The 19,722-nt window shown below is 36.0% G+C and overlaps 2 protein-coding genes across 2 annotated transcripts in view; one reads left to right on the top strand and one right to left on the bottom strand.

Moving 5' to 3' along the window:
- The window catches only part of CRYL1 (crystallin lambda 1), a 262,310-nt gene that overhangs the window by 170,047 nt on the left and 72,541 nt on the right, over window positions 1-19,722 (top strand). The window lies entirely within an intron of this gene.
- The window catches only part of ZMYM2 (zinc finger MYM-type containing 2), an 89,657-nt gene that overhangs the window by 26,423 nt on the left and 43,512 nt on the right, over window positions 1-19,722 (bottom strand). The window contains exons 8-10 of the mRNA XM_081327381.1: window positions 10,714-10,830; window positions 4,297-4,447; window positions 37-209 (exon numbers count right to left, since the gene is read on the bottom strand). Coding sequence (XP_081183507.1) covers window positions 37-209; window positions 4,297-4,447; window positions 10,714-10,830 — 441 coding nt within the window. The remainder of the gene's footprint in view (window positions 1-36; window positions 210-4,296; window positions 4,448-10,713; window positions 10,831-19,722) is intronic.

Below are 19,722 nucleotides of genomic sequence, written 5' to 3'. Positions count from 1 at the left end.
GCCATTGTAAAAGAAGGTTGTTAAATATTGCAATACCTTATAGTACCAGTCTTGAAATTTTCTGCAACACTCTTCACTACAGAAATCTCTTACTACTCCATCAAGTTCCTTTGATGCTCCCTTTTTACAGAGTTGAGAACAATAATTGCAAGTAACACAGCGTAATCCTAACCGTCTTGCAAAATCTTGTTTATATAGCAGCTTGCAACCTGGAAAAAAGGAAGCAGCATAGATGATTTGCCGAAACTATGTGTCACTGCAAATCTATTTCGTAGTGATTTTTACATTTTGTTACATAGGTTTTACAAGGTTGTTTAGCAAAGTGATGATACCATTTTTGAGAATCTTAGCCACTCTCCTAGTCAATAATTATCAACCTTTTTGGTTTATTATATATAGTTTACACATTCAACTTTGAAGTTCTTGTTATCTTTAGATTCAACTACAAGTAGTGCTTGAATTACAACCGGTTGCTTAGTGGCCATATGAAGTTACAACAGACCTCACAGGGACTACTTACTACCTGGATTTGAAGTTCCAATTATCATTTGAGGTGTCCCCAGTCACTATGGTGTTTTATGATAGTTTTGCTGAAAACTGGTGTTTACTTCAGTTTTTGGCAAAACTAGCCCATATTTAACCATTGGTTCGCTTAATGGTGATGGCATTCACTTAACAACTGCTGCAAAGAGATATGATAAATTCAGTCAGTCACAAGCCTGCCCCTTATAGTCATTACTTAAGGACTTCCTGTACTGTATTTATATACTCACTTGTATCTAGGTAAAAAGTAAAAAGTGTGCTGTGGATATTTTCAGTTATATATTTATTTTGAACCCTTATAAAAAGCTCTAAAGGAACACCAGTGTAAACAAAGTCTAGCACTGTTACAAGAAACAAAATATTGTAGTATTTTTCATGTACAAATAGTTCTATTGTTTCCAGTGAGATTGATGTCAGTCTTTTTTTTTTAACTCAATCTACTGATGATGTAGAAAAAGAGGAAAAACACCCACCCAAATGGAATTGGCAAGGTATTCAAGATTATTGTTTCATTTTATAAGCAGTTATAGACTTAAATCAGGATTTTCTAAGTATATAATTACCCTGGTTTGAAATAAGAACTCAAGGAAATCTCATTTCCACCCTTTGCATTGTAATGCAGGAACATAAGGTGATAAAATAGTCTCAGAGCAGTGTAAAATATATGAACTACTAAATCACTATGTACAGCCCCAGATCCAACAGAAAGCAGAAATAATGGGCAGCAACATGAGGTTGCTGCAAATTATGTACAAAATCTGATGTTTTATTAATGCAAACTCTCATTTCTCCTTTGGACCATATCAACGTAAGTTATGCAAAGGGGGTCCCATAAATTACGCTTACTCTAGGCAGTTATAATTGTTTATAAACAATGACTTTGTAATCCATCTACAGCTACTTTTCCTGTCCCACCAGGGCCCTGTGCATGTGAGTATAGGCCATAGGGCATCTCAAGTATGCTTCTGTTGCCTGTAACACTGACTGCATTAAAAATGTATATGCAAAATAAATACAGATTAGGGAGTCACTTCATTATGAGTATATAGAACATAGAATCATGGGGCTGGAAGGAACCTGAGGTCTTGTAGTCCAATTCCCTGCTCAAAGCAGAAGACCTTATACCAGGGGTCACCAACCTCCGGTCCATGAACCGGTACCGGGCCGTGTCATGTCAGCAACCGGGGTGCACAAATAAGCAAAGCCCCACCCACGGAATACAGGCAGCACACAAAACCACGCCCCCTCCGATCCATGGAAAAAACTGTCTCCATGTAACGTGCCTGGTGCCCAAAAGGTTGGGGACCTCTGCCTTATAGTTGCAAGAAAAAGTATGTGAACCCTTTGGGATTACGTGGAGTTTTGCATGAATTGGCCATAAAATGCACTCTAAACGTATTGTAAGTCACAACAATAGAAAAACACAGTCTGCTTAAAATAATACTACACAAACATTAGCTGTTGTCATGTTTTAATTGAACATAAGATGGAAACATTCACAGTGCAGGGTGGAAAAAGTATGTGAACCTTTGGACTTAATAATTGGTTGACCGTCCTTTGGCAGCAATAACCTCAACCAAACGTTTCCTGTAGTTGCATATCAGACCTGCACAACGATCCGGAGTAATTTTGGACCACTCCTCTTCACAAAACTGTTTCAGTGTAGCAATATTCTTGGGATGTCTGGTGTGAATCGCTCTCTTAAGGTCATGCCACAGCATTTCAATCGGGTTGAGGTCAGGACTCTGACTGGGCCACTCCAGAAGGCATATTCTGTTCTGTTGAAGCCATTGTTTTGTTGAATTACTTGTATGCTTTGGGTCATTGTCCTGTTGCATCACCCATCCTCTGCGGAGCTTCAGTTGGCGGACAGATGGTTGTACGTTTTCCTGCAAAATGTCCTGATGAACTCTGGAATTCATTTTTCCATCAATGACAACAATCCGTCCAGGCCCTGAGGCAGCAAAGCAGCCTGAAACCATGATGCTCCCTCCGCCATGTTTTACAGGGGGGATGAGGTTTTGATGTTGGTGTGCTGTGCCTTTTTTTCTCCAGACATAGTGTTGTGTGTTTTTCCCAAACAACTCAATTTTGGTTTCATCTGTCCACAGTATATTTTGCCAGTAGTGCTGTGGAACATCCAGGTGCTCTTTTACAAACTTCAAACGTGCTGCAATATTTTTTTGGACAGCAATGGCTTCCTCCGTGGTGTCCTCCCATGTACTCCATTCTCGTTTAATGTTTTCCTTATTGTAGATGTGTCAACAAAAATGTTAGCATGTGCCAGAGATTTCTGTAGGTCTTTAGCTGACACTCTAGGATTCTTCTTTACCTCATTAAGCATTATGCGCTGTGCTCTTGCAGTCATTTTTACAGGACGACCACACCTAGGGAGAGTAGCAACAGTGCTAAACTTTCTCCATTTGTAGACAGTCTGTCTTACCGTGGACACATGAACATCAAGGCTTTTGGAGATACTTTTGTAACCCTTTCCAGCTTCATGCAAGTCAACAATTCTTGATTGTAGGTCTTCTGAGAGCTCTTTTCTGCGAGGCATGGTTCACATCAGACAGTGCTTCTTGAGACCAGTAAACCCAAAACAGGTATGTGTTTTTAAAGGGCAGGACAGCTGTCAGCAACACATCCAATATCATCACACTGATTGGAGTCAAGGTTGGCTCACTCCTGGCTCCAATTAGCTCTTAGAGAAGTCATTAGGCTAGGGGTTCACATACTTTTCCCACCCTGCACTGTGAATGTTTCCATCTTATGTTCAATTAAAACATGACAACAGCTAATGTTTGTGTAGTATTATTTTAAGCAGACTGTGTTTTTCTATTGTTGTGACTTACATGACGTTTAGAGCGCATTTTATGGCCAATTCATGCAAAACTCCACGTAATCCCAAAGGGTTCACATACTTTTTCTTGCAACTGTATACCATCCCAGTCAAATAATTATCCAACTTATTTTTGAAAACCTCCAGTGATGAAGTACCCACAGCTCCAGGAGGCAAGCTATTCCATTGATTAATTGTTCTCACTGTCAGAAAATTTCTCCTTACTTCTAGACTGGATCTCTTTTACAAGCTTTCACCCATTACTTCTTGTCCTGTCCTCTGGTGTTTTGGAGACTAAGTCAACCCCTCTTCTTTGTGACAGCCCGTCAAATATTGGAAGACAGTTATCATGTCCCCCCTCCCCCCAATCCTTTTCTTTATTAGCAATAGCACTTAGACTTATATACTGCTATACAATATTTTACAGCCCTCTCTTAGGCTAGCTCGCTCAACCTTTATCATACAATTCCTCTTTGTTGCACTACTCTGCATACTTTCTAGGGTCTCAGCATCTTTTTAGTTAGTATAACGGTGACCCAGAAATGTACATAGCATTCCAGTGCGGCTTCATTAGTACATATGAGGAAGTAGCTGACAATACTGACTTCAATTTAAAATAAATGACATTTCATCCCTTACACATGAACTGGACTCCAGACACTTACTTGCTAATATTGCTGGATCCTTGTGGTTATGGAATAGGTTAAGACAATCTGAGACAGTTTCTATTTTAAATAATCTGTTTTGTCATTATTAATTTTTGGTTTTACTTTATACTGGGTTTTGTATTTTTATTATTGTATACTGCCACTGAGGTGCATAATTCACCAATATAAATAATTCTGCACAACTCATTTTTTGTTTCCTTATTATACTGCTACATGACTATTCTGGCAATCGTGTATTCAACATACCTTCACTACAGAATGGTCTCTTGATACCAGAAAATTTTACCGTTTCATGCAAAGTCTTCTCCTCTTGACAGTATTCACAGTATGTTACTATACAATGTAGCTTCTTATAGTCATCAGAACAAATTCTACTGCAAAACTGGTACACTTTGTTCTAGTTAAAGAAACAGAAATGCCACAGTAGACAATCTGGTAAGTAACAAGGCTTTGTGTAATAATGTAACACAGATTTTGCATAAATAAATAGCAAAATTGTAGAGAATAAGGAAGATGACCTGCACAAGACTGTTACCACAATCTTGTGGTAAGATTTATATCAGCTCCTCCAAGTAGCAATCAACTCCATAGAAAGACTATGACTTTTCTTTATTGAAAGTTGCTATAACAAGAACTTCGCAAGTCTGATTGTGCTGTTTCCCTCCCCCTTTTGTGAACTAGGGGTGCCTTTCTGAGCTGCTTCTGTATATTTTTTTGCTCGTTTTTCTCTTCATTGCTTTGATAATGGATCTCACTTATCTCTATCACGTTTGTCTTCCTTACTCTCAACAAAAATATTTCATTTTAACCAAAGAAAAGAATTAGTTATTTACCCGTAATTGTTACATTTTGACAGATCATTTGTGAATTCACACCAAGAGACTTGGTACCTATGTTGAATAAGTTCAAACCTTACAGAGCTTAAGAATTTTGGTGGGAACCTGCTTCTCGAACTATAGTAAATGTTCCTGGTTGTAGCCTGTGTTCAGATTCCTGAGTCTGGCAACCCAAGTGCAAAACAAATCAAAATAAAGCTGCAGGACAAGGGAGGAAAGATGGAGAATGAGAAGCAAAAAAACATAGTTACCAGTGAATAACCAGTATTTCTTCATTATGACGTCTGTAATTCACAAAAGGAGGGAATAGTAGTAGATGGGAACTTTCAAGCAGCAATGGATAATAGAATCATTCTATTCAAGGCAGCTCCTCCTGCTCTGCTTAAAGGTCATACTGGTGATGCCAAATGAGTATTTTTGGCCATACTTGAATTTTCTAAGTGCCTTCTTCAGGAAAAGAAAAATAATAGGAAAAAAAGATCTGGATGCAAAGAATCAACTCACAGACACTAGATTTTCCTATATTCTTGAAGAAATGCCAACCAAAAAAGCCATTTTGTATGCAGCCATCTGAACTGAAAAGTAATTATTGACTTGCATGAGAAAGCCACAATATTGCAAGAAACAAAGAAAAAATCTGCATAACTAGTGGGGGTAGTGAAAATAGAAAAGAAATATTAAATCCATTCAATATACTAACAAGTGATGCAAGAAAACTGAATTACTCTGATGAGGACAATAGTCTAAGATAGAATAAGGTAGACCCATATTGAGAAGTCCAATCCTTTGTCTTAAATATATATAATATATGTGTGTGTGTGTATATGTGTATATGTATATATATGTATATATATATATATACAGATGTAGCACAAATTATTTGCTGACATCCCAAATGTCATCTGCAAGAAAAGTTAATTTCTCAAAATTAACACACAGCTGACAAATGCTTGAAATGAATTGTCTGCAGTTAAACTAAAGCGCACCAATGGGCCCATTGGGAAATGCTGATCACATGCTGGATTGGCACTCAGTGTCAGTCTTATTCTAATCTAAGCAGTTTGAGGTAAAATCTCTTCAATCTGGGAAAGAGGAGGAGGCAAGAGCAGTGGAAAGCAGAGAAGTCTAAAATGATGTGCAGTACCAAGGATACTATTAAACAAGGTATCTAGCAGTAGACTTAAAACTGATTTCCTACGCCTTGTCTATCATGCTGAACAAACCATTCCATCAAATGAAATGGTTTTCATCTTGCCTTCATTCTATCAGACCAGGGCATCAAGCATTAAGAGAGATTGTCAGTGCTTTAAGCCACAGGCATTGCAGTGTGCCTAATTATATTGATTTTTTCCCCCTGGCTTACGGTATATTAGTGGCTTCTGTGCCAAAGGTCTTTGCTAACAACCTACTATTATCTGGCAAATGGGTGAAGAAAAACATCTTTTCCCAAAGGAAATGATGATATTTGTGCAAACTTGCTAATTAAAGGTCCTTAAAGAAAAGATTCTTCTATTATTTATTCACTAAGTCGAATGCTGCCTACACTGCCACATAGACTAAACATGACTATTGTGTCTCAATTGAAAGGGGATCCTGGAACAGGAGAGGCAATTGTTTGTCATCCAGTACAAATTCTCAACATGGTACATGGAACTACTGTAGCAACTGCATAAGAGCACCTGAGTCCAAAGACAAGTGCCCTGGCACATCTACACATACCACTGCCAAGTTACAATCAATCTTGCAAATTACATTAAGACATTGGGCACTGTGTCTTTCATGTGGGAAATTAAATGTCTTTAGTTCTTGCCCATAAAGGATCTCCAGGAAGAAAGGTAATTTGCCTAGCAGTGCTTGCAGAATTTTACAAAATGGTCCTCTCCTTAAATAATATTCCAGTTTGATGAGGGATGTTTACTACTGCAGCTTTGGTATTTCTGAACATTAGAACATCTGTTTTTAAAAACTAACATCAGGATGCAGATTATTCTCACGTGTACTTTGCTACCCTGGGCCATACCAGAGCTGCTATTGTAAGCTTGAACCAGTGCCTGGTATCCATCAAGTCTCTAGATGAGACAAAATAAGCCCAAAATAAATCTCTCCAAAATTGAGAAGCTGTTCATCAATAAATATTAAAAATATCATTCTCAGCAGTTATTTTGGACCAAGTTGTGTTTTCTTTGAAGCAGCTGGTGTATGACTTTTTTTTAAAGACCTGTATTGTATAGCAAGAACATCTAGCACTGCTTTGCTAGAATGAATCTGTCCATCTGATCAGAAAAAGCTTTGGAAGGCCTGTTAGAAAACTCTCCTCTAAATAAAGAATGGTAAGGAGGAAATCAGTAAGATGATAAATATTCGCTACAGCCCCATACTTTAGAACAGTTTATCTCCAGATTTCATAAAATGTCCTCTCCTGAAATTTTTAGAAGACTATCAGTTTTATAAGGTATTATTATTATTATTATTATTATTATTATTATTATTATTATTATTATTATTATTAGTAGTAGTAGTAGTAGTAGTAGTAGTAGTAGTAAAGTTGGAAGGGATCTTGGAGGTCATCTAGTCCAACCCCCTGCTCAGGCAGCAAACCTTATACCATTACAGACAAATGGCTATCCAGTCTCTTCTTAAAAACTTCGAGCATTCATTGCTTCTGGAGGCAGGTTGTTCCACTGATTAATTGTTCTAACTGTCAGGAAATGTCTCCTTAGTTCTAGATTGCTTCTCTCTTTGATTAGTTTCCATCCATTGCTTCTTGTCTTGCCTTCAGGTGCTTTGGAGAATAGCTTGACTCCCTCTTTGTGGCAACTCCTGAGATATTGGAACACTGCTATCATGTCACCACTCGTCCTTCTATTCATTAAACAAGACATACCCAATTCCACCAACCGTTCTTTATGTTTTAGCCTCCAGTCCCCTAATCATCTTTGTTGCTCTTCTCTGCACTCTTTCTAGAGTCTCAACATCTTTTTTACATCGTGGTGACCAAAACTGGATGCAGTATTCTAAGTGTGGCCTTACCAAGACATTGTAAGGTGGTATTAACATAATACTGCACGTGATCTTGATTCTATCCCTCTGTTAATGCAGCCTAGCACTGTGTTGGCTTTTTTGGCAGCTGCAGCACACTGCTGGTTCATATTTAAGTGATTGTCCACTAGGACTCCAAGATCCCTCTCACAGTTGCTACTAGTGAGCAAGGTACCACCTATACTGTACCTGTGCATTTGGTTTTTCTTGCCTAAATGTAGAACCTTACTTTTTTCACCACTGAATTTCATTTTGTTAGATTACACCCAATGTTCAGGTCGGTCAAGATCCTTCTGTATTTTAATCCTATCTTCTGGAGTGTTGGCTATTCCTGCCAGCTTGGTGTCAAATGCAAATTTGATGAGTTCCCCATCTATCCCCTCATCTAAATTGTCGATGAAGATGTTGAAGAGCACTGGGCCCAGAACAGAGCCCTGGGGCATCCCACTACATACACCACACATTTCCCTCCATGTAGATGCTGTTCCATTGAGGACCATACACTGAGAACGGCCGGTCAGCCAGCTACGAATCCATCTGATGGTGATGCTGTCTAACTCACATGTTTCTATCTTATCAAATAGTAGGTTGTCTACTTTATCAAATGCCTTACTGAAGTCCAAGTAAATTAAATCCACAGCATTCCTCTGGTCCACTAATTTTGACACTTAGTCAAAGAATGCAATAAGATTTGTCTTGCATGATCTGTTGGCTTTTGGTAATGACTTTGTTTCTAGGTGTTCGCTGATTTGTTGCTTGATTATGTTTTCCAGAATCTTCCCACGTATTGAGGTCAGGCTGATAGGTTTGTAGTTTCCTTGATCCATTTCCCCCCCCCCCACTTTTGAAGATGGGAACTACACCAGCTCTTTTCCAGTCCTCTGGTAGTTCCCCAGTGCTCCAGGATCTTTGAAAGATATAGTTCAGTGGTTCTAATATCACATCTGCCAGTTCCTTCAGAACCTTGGGGTGTAATTTGAACTCGTCTATGGTGGGCAGGTGCTCACTTACAATTTTCCTGCCTCTCTTAACTTGTGTTTCTAATCTGTTTTTTATGGTGCTGTTTTTGATAGGTTGGACTGTTTTTCCCTTTGTGTAAAAACAGATGCAAAAAATGAGTTAAATTGTTCTGCTTTCTCCCTGTTGCTTGTCACCTTCTTGCCACTTTCTCCCACTAATGAAGCAATCATTTCCTTAACTTTTTTGTTGTTTGCATGTTGAAAGAAGCTTTTTTTGGGGTTATTTTTGACTTTTGTCGCCAGGCTTAGTTCATTTTGAGCCTTAGCTTTCCTCCCTTCATCTTTGCAGGCTCGGGCTATTTGCTGGTATTCTGCCTTAGTTATGTGCCCATCTTTCCACTTTTGTTATTTTTCTTCTTTGTTCGTATTGTGCTAGACTGGCCTTTTATAATCTCACTTTTCAAAATTTCCCAAGCTTCTTGAGTTGTTTTCCCCTTGAGGATTTTCATCCATGGAATCCTTCCCAAGCTCTCTCTAAGTTTATTGAAATTAGCTCTCTTAAAGTCCAAGACTCTAGTTTGACTGTGTCCTATTGTTTGGGCTTGCATAATATTGAATTCCAATATTGTATGAACACTCCCCTCCCAAGGTTCCTTTGGCTTCAACACCTTCTATCCTTTCATCTCTGTTAGTGAGAATTAGGTCCAATATGGCTGATCCCCTAGTTCCTTTCTCTACTTTTTGGCAGACAGTGTTGTCTGCTAGGTTTGTCAGGAATCTGTTTGATCTTCCACTTGGTGCAGTTTGTCTTCCAGTTGATGTCAAGATAATTTAAGTCCCCCATTACTATTGTGATGTGCTTCCTACATACCTTAATTAGCTGACTAGCAAAAATTTCATCTATTTCCTCTGTTTGGTTGGGTGGCCTATGGTATACACCTATGGTAATGCCATTTCCCACCCCCTTTATATTGACCCAAATGCATTCCAGACAGTTTTCATCGTTGTTGTGCTCTATTTCTGTAGAGATGTAGATATTTCTTATAAACAGAGCAACTCCACCTCCTCTGTTTCTTTTAAATAATTTAAATCCCTCTAGATGTGTGTTTCATCCCACCAAGTTTCCGTAATGAATGACTTCTATAACTTGACTTCCTACTATACATCTTTAGGAGTTTGGTTTGATATTCCTGTTGTTGATATGTTTGATTTATTTCTATTGATAGCTGTGTGATTTTGTTGTTTTACAACTCTAAAATCCTCAATTGGATGTAAAATAAATACAAAGGAATGTGCTACTGCTTTGGTAGAAATATTAATTGAAGGTTGAATGAGAGCCATGCCTAAGGGAAGTACTGGAAGTAAAGGAATGGATCTTTTGCCTAAATTCTTGAATCCGGAAAGGTTCTTAATCTGTTCTGCATACATGTAGAATATACTGATGTGAATAATTACAATAGGTATCAAAATGAAGCTATGGTTATTCAATGTTATAATCACAGCAAATGAGAACTGACTCCTTTTTATGTCTGGATTAGTCCTGATGGATTGGAAATACCTATAAACCCCTGTAAATAAATAAAAAAATAATCCTGGTTGGTTTCTGAGACCTGAGAATCTAATCAGTCTAGGGGCACAAATGGCAGCTACAAGAAAGAGAAAAATAGAAAATGGTTGGTGCATTAATTAATGCTAAAAAGCATTAATTAAAACAACCATAGCTAATGCATGAAATATTAAGGGATGAACCATATTATTTAAGCTGAACAATTTGTAATTAATTAATTTGCATGCAATTAAAAAAACGTATCATGGTATCATTTACTTACTTCCCATTCCAGTATTTCAGGTTTTGAACAGAAAGTATTTTTACAATAATTGCATTTCAACTGAATATCACTTGGAGCCACAAACTGGCCATTGGTTGAAGATGGTACATTAAGAGTCTGGAAAAAAATGTTTAAGATACACAACTCATTCCAGGACAACAACATAGCAATCTACTTAAGAATTAGTGCCTAATGTTCATTAGTTTCTTTGCACATTTAATTCCATTATTCTAAAAAGGACAATCCACTGGATTTCTAAGCTTACTCTATTATCAATGCATCAATGTATATATAACTTAAGACCATATAAGGTAGACCACAGATCCCTACCACAAATGAGCCATAAATTCAAATTTTAAACAATGGGAGTCAAAGGAATGTTAGAGGCAAAGATAAACATGAACAAATATTAATGTAAGCCCAAAGGAGAAACAATGCATATAAGAAGAAGCTGAGGAGAATAACAGTATTTGTCTGAGAGAGCAGAATTAATTAACATAGAAGGAGTTAGAAGAGCAACTGTTGCCAAGAGAATGTGGATTATATATGAAAGAAGATGAGCTGGGAATTAGGCTATGGTGAAATATGAAATACAGAGAACGATTCTTCAATATGTAACCTATATTTCATTTGATTTTTTCCTTTCAAACTATATTAATTCCTTGTAATTTTTGGTATCATATAGACAAACACACACACACATTTGCCAAAACTGTATTTTATTTTTTACTTTAAACATGATTGATCACTGCTCTCACACCAACATTTTAAATAAAATAATTTTTAAAAAGTAACATAAGTTATTCACATACTAATATTATAGTGTGGGCTTAATCATTCATGTCCAGATACACAGAACTGTATATAGGTGGACAAAAATGCCAAATCCCCAGTCCAAACATCTGACTGTGCAAGGAACAATAATAATGATAAAAGACTCAAAAGGGTTGATAAGAATGACAAATCCAGTCTAAACATCTGAATTTTGCTGACTGTGAAAAAAACTAATAATAATTTTAGATGCATAGCATGTTCAATATATAAGAAAAGTCTACCCCAAGATATGGGAAATGAACAAATTGAGATTTTGTTTAAAAAATAAGAAATCAGAACTTAATAAACAAAAGGACCCACCAAATCCTCTACTGCTCATTTGCCAAAGCCAACTTTGTATGACTCAGATTGATTGCAATCCATTAGTTTTTATATAATCAGCATTTTTAAAATCTTGGGAAAAGTGGGGGGGGGACAAGCAACAGCACAGTGGATAGACTCAACTAGAACAGTGATGAGAGAACCACTGGAAGATCAGAAGGTCCAGGATGACCTGGAGAAAATCTATACAATATATAAAATCACTAAGAATTCACACCAATCTGATGACACCAATTCATCATTCAATACACACTTAAAATCATCAGCATATGTGCTTGCGTTTCATGTATAATTTTAATAATCCAATTTCTTATTAGTTGGTCTATGTAAAGTGAAAGTGAGTAGTGACAGAATGAAAAATAGTAGAAGTATCTTTGGAACCATCAAGCTATGTATCTTACACAGGGAATATTAGTGTATCTTACAGAGGGAATGGATTTCTTACGTTTTTCAAAAAGCACCAGCATTTGTAATTCAATTCAATTCAATTCAATCCACTCCTCACTCACTCATTCTCCTTGTTTGCTGCCCAAACCAAAAGACTCTAGGCAGCTAATAATCTCAAATACAATATGATTTGTAATCTCCAGAACATATATAAAAATAAAAAGAGCAAAACAGATGAAAGCAAAAGAAATATAAACACCAACCACCTCAAAACTTTCAAATACAACAGAACTTTTTCTGTATTAGACAAACAGATAGCTTAATATTTTTTTTTAAAAGCTTAAGAGGGAGAAGGCTGATTGAATTTTTGAATGGAGAGAGTTAAAAGAATGTGGGTAACTGCAGAAAATACCGCTTCTGGGGTCCTATTAGGTGACAATTTCATAGTGACAGGACCTGGAGGAAGCTGACCACATTTGATCTGATTAGGTGGATAAATAAATGCAGAAGATATTAACTCAGATAACCAAGTCTGGAACAATATAAGTCCAGAGGTTATAACCAGCATCTAGAAATGCACCCAGGTTGCAAACAATGCTTCAAAAAGAGGGAGATATTCAAATCTATCAGTGCACAATCATCCTTGTCCAAGGTCCAGTTTTTGTACCAATTTTAGTTTCCTAATACTACTAGTTTCCTAATGTTATACTAGTCTAAGCAGGGGGGGTACTAGGACATAAGTGACTGGTCCAGAAATGATTGCAATAAGTGCACAAGATATAATTGTGCAAGAACCCTCCTAGCCATAGAGTCACCTATTTTTCAGACAGAAGCTGTGAGCCTATAAGAACTCCCAAATTGCAGACTATCTCTGACTGATGGAATATAACTCTGTTCAGAGTCAGGGATAAAATTTCCCTGGAATCATTGCGCCCACATTCCCAAGACCTCTGTCTTGGAAGGATTCAGTCAGCGTCTGTTCCTCCCCATCCAGATCTTTCAAACATTATATAAGCACTTCCATCTCATCATCTGTTCAGACTGAACATGAGATATGGCTATCAATAATATATTGATAACAAATAATGTTACTTTTACCTGTGCATTTTCAATGTGCAGAGTAGGAATCTTCCACTGAAAAGACTACCTGCCTTTCCATCACATAAAATTAAGTATTACAGGCCACTTGCATCAAATGAGAGCTACAGGTAGTCCTTGACTTATAACCATTCATTTAATTCAAAGTTACAAACTGAAAAAAAATATCCTACAACTGGTCCTCGCACTTATGACCATTACAATGTCCCTGTGGTCATGGGGCTAAAATTTGGGCACTTGGTATGCATTTACAATGGTTGCAGTACCTCAGGGTCACTATTTGTGACATTCCAAGAGGGGTTCCAACAAAGACAATGGGGAAAGCCGGATATGCTTGATTGAGGCAAAAAAGGTAAATATTTACCTTTTACTGAAAGACCATATTGCTTAATGACAGAAATGTGGGTTCCACTTGTGGTTGTAGTCGAGATCTATCTGTATTTCTCCATATTTGCATTTGAAACAATATTATCCCATAAAATTACTTTATATGTAGTCATTTGTAACCACAATGTCCAGTTTCTATGATAATCAAAATAGCTAATAAAGGTGTTACAAAAGAGCTAGAATTATATTAATTCCAGTACACCACTGGGAACATGTGAAATTAATCTACCTTAGGTGTCTAGAAATAGAAGGAAATTTAGGCTGGAAATATACATATAAAAATAAGTGAGAAATTAGCTGAAATGACATTTAAGCTGACAAAAGATTAAAAATTAAGAGTACTACTGTTTAATGCCTTATTTTCCTCAGTTTGTACAAAGAAGCTACATATGCTTGAGATAAAACAGCATTAGTTGAAAAGGAATTAAAGATTACAGGTATAAAGGCAGTGCAGGTTAAATTATTCCAGCCATTTCAAGACAAACCCATCAATGTGTACTGATATGAAGATATAGGTCTGCCAATATAATTTAGTCCAAAAACCCCAAACAGCAAAAATGTGCTTGATCTAAAATTTCACTTAACAAAACATTCATCTTAAATATAGTAAGGATGATATATGGATATAAGTTCAAGTTAAAGCTCGTTGCAATAAATCTAAGTCAAATCTGGAGATGAAATCAACAATCACTTTCATGGTTAACTATTAAAGCTTCCAATAAAACCAGCCAAAATTAAACAGTTTTAAAACCTGCTGATTCTCCTACAAAAGATACCTCAATCTCTCTAATGTGTAATAGAACTTAATTTTTACTAGCTTACACCTATCACCAATCAAAACATCAGCTCACCATGGGATATTTCTATTCTTTCTATGTTTGTATTATGTTTCCATTTCATTTATACAAAGCTATTGGCAAAAATAACATCAAAATTAGATTTGCTTGTATCAGATCCAGACAAAACTATCACGATGTATACGTTCAAATAAAAGAATGCTTGAATTTATGCTCCTGGAAGTTGTAGATAAACCCACACCCTGTACTTTTTCAGTAAAAACTGGTGCAACCCTTTAAGAAGCTGCAGTTTTTTTATCTATCCTCAAAACACATTCATTTTATCTATTATTGAATTCATACTCTACCTTTCCCCCCCTCCTCACTTTTTTAATTCTTCCCCAGATTTTATTTTACAATTGAAATAGTGTATAATAATGCTAGGAGAAATGCAGCCTAGCAGAGTGGTTAAAATGTTGAATTAAAGGCAGGGAGACCCAAATTCTAAACTGCCACCAACTATGGAATATCACCGGATGACTTTAGGTAACCTACCTACCTTGGTCATTGGTAGCTGCTGAATAAAAGGTGTGGTATAAATCTAATACTGAAAGGCCTTCAGAACTCCAGTACATAAACTGTTATGCAGTATAAATACATGGCAATCTTATTTCATATGTGCATGTGATCATCTTAAAATATCAGCTATTTGGCAATCAATATATTAAAACCAATTAAGTGTTCTGTTTAGTATAATGTAATCCCTGAAAGGAACAGGATTTGTCAGTAAGCTAGACACATGTTTCTATTTTAGCAGTAGAAGGAATCCAAAAATTAAAGTTTCTTTTTCACTGGAATAAGGAAAGAATTAATTTTTTACTTCTTGCCCAAGCCAGAAAATCCTGTAGTAATTATAAAATAGCTTGATATACAGTATTCAAGTACTCATAGGATTACCCATGTGCTAAATTATTATTATTTTTTTAAAAAGGAAGAGAATGAAAATGTCAAACATTAGCCACATACCTCTCAGAATAAGCAGAATAGCATTCAAACAGCCTCAAGAAGAAAGCACTAATGACAGTCTTTGAATTTTGGAAATCACTTCCTTATATATATGCTATGCTGATAACAGCCAAGCTTAACAAGGTCTTTATTGGTAAGTGATACACAAAGAATTTTATTTGTGAAGAGTAGCTGTTAAGTAAAAAGTGGCTTCACAATATTAGCCTCCTAAGAATACCTAACAGGACATACACACGGAATAATACATATCCAGGGAAGAAGGGATTTAACACAACAGCTAACCTGAAATTTAGCTACACAACTGGAACTGCAAAAGTTGTACAGTATTCCATCAGGCACTGTGGCTTGATACTGAGGTAAAGAGTTTCGCTTACAAAATTGGCAAACAATTCCCAAACCTAAAAGAAAAATGTAGTATACAAAAAAATATGCAAATTTCCAGGTTATAAATGACAAAGCTAGCATTTATTAAAAGTACAGCGAAAGCTGAATCATTTATTCCTACACAAGCAACCTTTTCAGGAGTAAATCAAACAAAACAACTGCTAATTGTGCACACTTTCCTAGATAGGACAATAGAAAAAACTATAATTAATGAACAAGTTTTTGATGACCAAATTCATAGGGAATGGTTTATGAAACCCAGACTTTCCAATAAAATGATGTACATTTTTCACTATGTTAAATTTTATTAATTTTATAACACACACACACACACACACACACACACAGACTGTTTCACCTGACTTTGTAGAGTTTAAAAAAGTTTGTAGAGTTTAAACTCACAGTATTTATATGGTTACCTAATCAACATACCTACCTACCAGACTATCCCCTTTTAGGGTTGAACACTATATGATTAATGTACAAATTAGATGTGTATTAAAAAGTACAAATTAATTACATAAATCATGTGACTATATTGTTTCTAGCAAAGCACACTCTTAAATATTGTACTACTGATATTTCTGGCCAATGTACAGTGACATTAAGTATCACAATACTAAAATACATTCAAACCAATAGTGGAGTTACTATTAAAAACAGTTGAAAAAGTTGTAGCTGGCTGAAAACATGAGCTGAAATATTAATACTCCATGTTTTAATTATATTAAAAATTTTTATTTAACTCATATGAGCCGTATTCTAATAATCTAAATATAATGTGGACATCTATCTCCTCTCAAGAAGAAAACCAGATAGAAGCAACAAGTGAAACACAATTTCTCTATTTTGGAAAGGTATTTTATCTGTTGATAAAGACACACCACCCTTCACTTACTTTGTGTTTTTGCATATTTTGATTTGTGTGTGTTCATGCATGTGGTTGAGCAGTATGGCTCCATATATCCATTAGTTCCTATGCACTGTGTCATGTCAAAAAACCTGCACTGAACTCTGCAACCAGTACAAGCGTTTAATTTGCCATATTTCTAAAAAAGCAAATAAACAATACAAAAGGAATAATTATATTAATTATATCTGACTTAATCTCATTCAACAAGCAAGCAGGAATTTATGCACTGTTTCCCAATGCCACATATTTGCTAAACCTTCCATCAACATACATCCGAGTGTTATTCACATATACTTAATAAAATTGAAATATACAATGGGGTGAGGGAGCACATCGCATTCACATCCATGCCTGCTGCACCTCAATGCCCAAGCATATACATGGTTAATGTAGGTTTACATTTAAGACACTTAAGTTTGTATGGGTATTTTGGTATCTCCCTTTCACAAATAAGTGTTAACTACTCTATAACTGAGTTCTTAATAATGGGGTGCAGTGGGCAGCCTTGAAATGAACTATCCGTATAGATGTTGAGGAAGGGGGGAAAAGCATTGTAATGTGTGAAAAAATATAATAAAGAATTACAAGATCAGCCATAAAGCCCAAGTTATATTTGAAAGCATGAAATTAACTTGTGTAATATCATTTTGAAATTGAATTCTAAATGGTATCTAGAAATTTAACTCTGAATGCTCATTTTCTTACCTCAAAGAAAGAAGACATCCAGATTTGCTTTTCTCAGCTAGAGAAACTCCAACACCAGCTATGGTTGCAACCAAATGGTAACTCCTTTCAGCTTCAGCTTTGTTACTTGAAGAATATATCACTAAGTCTCTTATTTTAGTTTATTCAATATTGCTGAACAAAAACTGTTAAGCACCTTGGCAAAAAGCTCTGGACGCTGCTTAAACAACTTCATGAAGAAACGAAAACCACTCAGAAAAAGAAGATGGTTGGATAATATTAAAGTTATTTGATTAGAAGGGTAAGTTCCTCCCCTCTCTAAAGTATTTTACTTGTGAATGGTGGGGGAGTTCTTTACATTTGCTGCTGAAAATAAATAAATGCAGAGAAATACAGATGGCTGCAGGTGGAGTTCTTACAAAGTGTGGATGCTTTTGAAGTACAGATTCTGCTCGAAGATAAGCAGTTACTTATGAAGTGCTAAATGTCTGATGAATTCAACTTTTTTTTCTGTTTAGTTGACTTTCTCCACCCCATCACTTTCTTTACCCCCTATCATATTTTTCCTTTTTGCTATTTCTCCTTGAACAAAGGCAGGAAATGTTTACATGTCTATATGCAGGGAGTGGTGACTCTCTTTAAATACAGAAGGAATTGATAAGGAATGGCACATGGAATCAATTAATTTTATAAATTTAGATACATTTTATATGCAGTTTATTTTAATAAGCAGTAATTAATTACATCAATATGAAATTACTTTTTTGTTCTAGCCTGATTAGTGGACATATGTATATATGCATACACACAAACCTGCATACAGAGATCCACAGGTTTTGTTTCAGCTGGAATTAACAATGTTATACCAACAAAGTGGAAAAGATGGGCACTGGACACTGAGGTCCCTGCTATCTTAAGATTATTCATAATTATGCTTAAAATGATCAAATAATGAAAAAACACATTTTTAAGAATCTTGAGGATGACTTCCCTGTTATGTCTCCTTCAGGTATATTAAATTATACTTCCATGAATCTCAGCTGGTTGGAAGATACTACACAGGAGAAAGTAGTTTTAAAGAAAAGTCCCTAATATTGACATACTAGAATACATTCCAATATTAGGACTCTCAAAAGACTACATTGCTTATATAGCAAACAGAAGAAATTAATTCTATTAAGTAGATATAACTATAGGATTATTTGGATAGGATGTGTCAGAATACATGTCTGAAAACTTCCGTATGGATAACAGACAAAAGAATGCTTCAGAGCAATAACAGGAAACAATAACCCATGACAGTCAGTGTAGGATAATGTTTAAACTGTTGGCCTATGAATGGGGAGAACCAGGTTTTAGTCCATTCTCAGCATCAAAGTTCTATAAGTGACTTTGGCCAGCCACTTAGGCTCAACCCAACTTACCTTTCAGGGTTATTGTTCTGAGGAGAAATAGGGGGGGGGGTATATTACCTCAAGCTTCTAAACAAAAAGTAGAGTTGATTAACAGGAATCTAATTAAGAAAATACATTATGGAAAAGCCCAGGGCTTGCTTTGCTTTATTCTTCTTTAAATACTGTTGTCTGTTTTACAGCTTCAGTTGTCAATACTCTATTTAATTTAATCTGTTTATAAAAATCAATTTATTTTGTTTTAAGATTAGCTTGTTTCCTGAACATGGTTTTTGGTTAATAAAAAATTAGTTAAGGGCATCTCTAATGTAACTGCATGACTGTGACACAGTCTAATAAAAGCCTTCATAGCTGATAACACCAAAATGGACTGCATTTATAAAGAATACCTTAAAAGACAAGAGAGAGGTCTGATGATTTTTAACAAAGTAAAACTAGCAGTGGTAAGGAACAGTATTTTATAAATTAAAAACTGATAAACCTGTATTTCCAGATATTCTTCGGGTCCTTTTTTGTTGTTGAAATTTCTGCATTCAAGACTGTGTAAATGCAATTCAACCTATCATTACAGAGGGGGGTAAGAACAGGTATATATAAAACGTAATAATCCAAAAGATGATTTGCTCGTCTGTGGTCTTTTATGCTGTATAAATCCAATTGACTATAGCTTAATTGACAAAGCAGACCATAACTTGCCATAGCCTTCCTCAATTTTGTAGAAGTATTGATTCGTGCTGGGTGAGCATGTAGTTCAAAACATCTAGGGTGAAACAGGTTGGGAAAGACT

Source organism: Vipera berus (genome assembly GCF_964194415.1).
Source record: "Vipera berus genome assembly, chromosome: 4".
NCBI classification, from domain to species: Eukaryota; Metazoa; Chordata; class Lepidosauria; order Squamata; family Viperidae; genus Vipera; species Vipera berus.
This window is presented reverse-complemented; position numbering and strand designations above follow the sequence as displayed.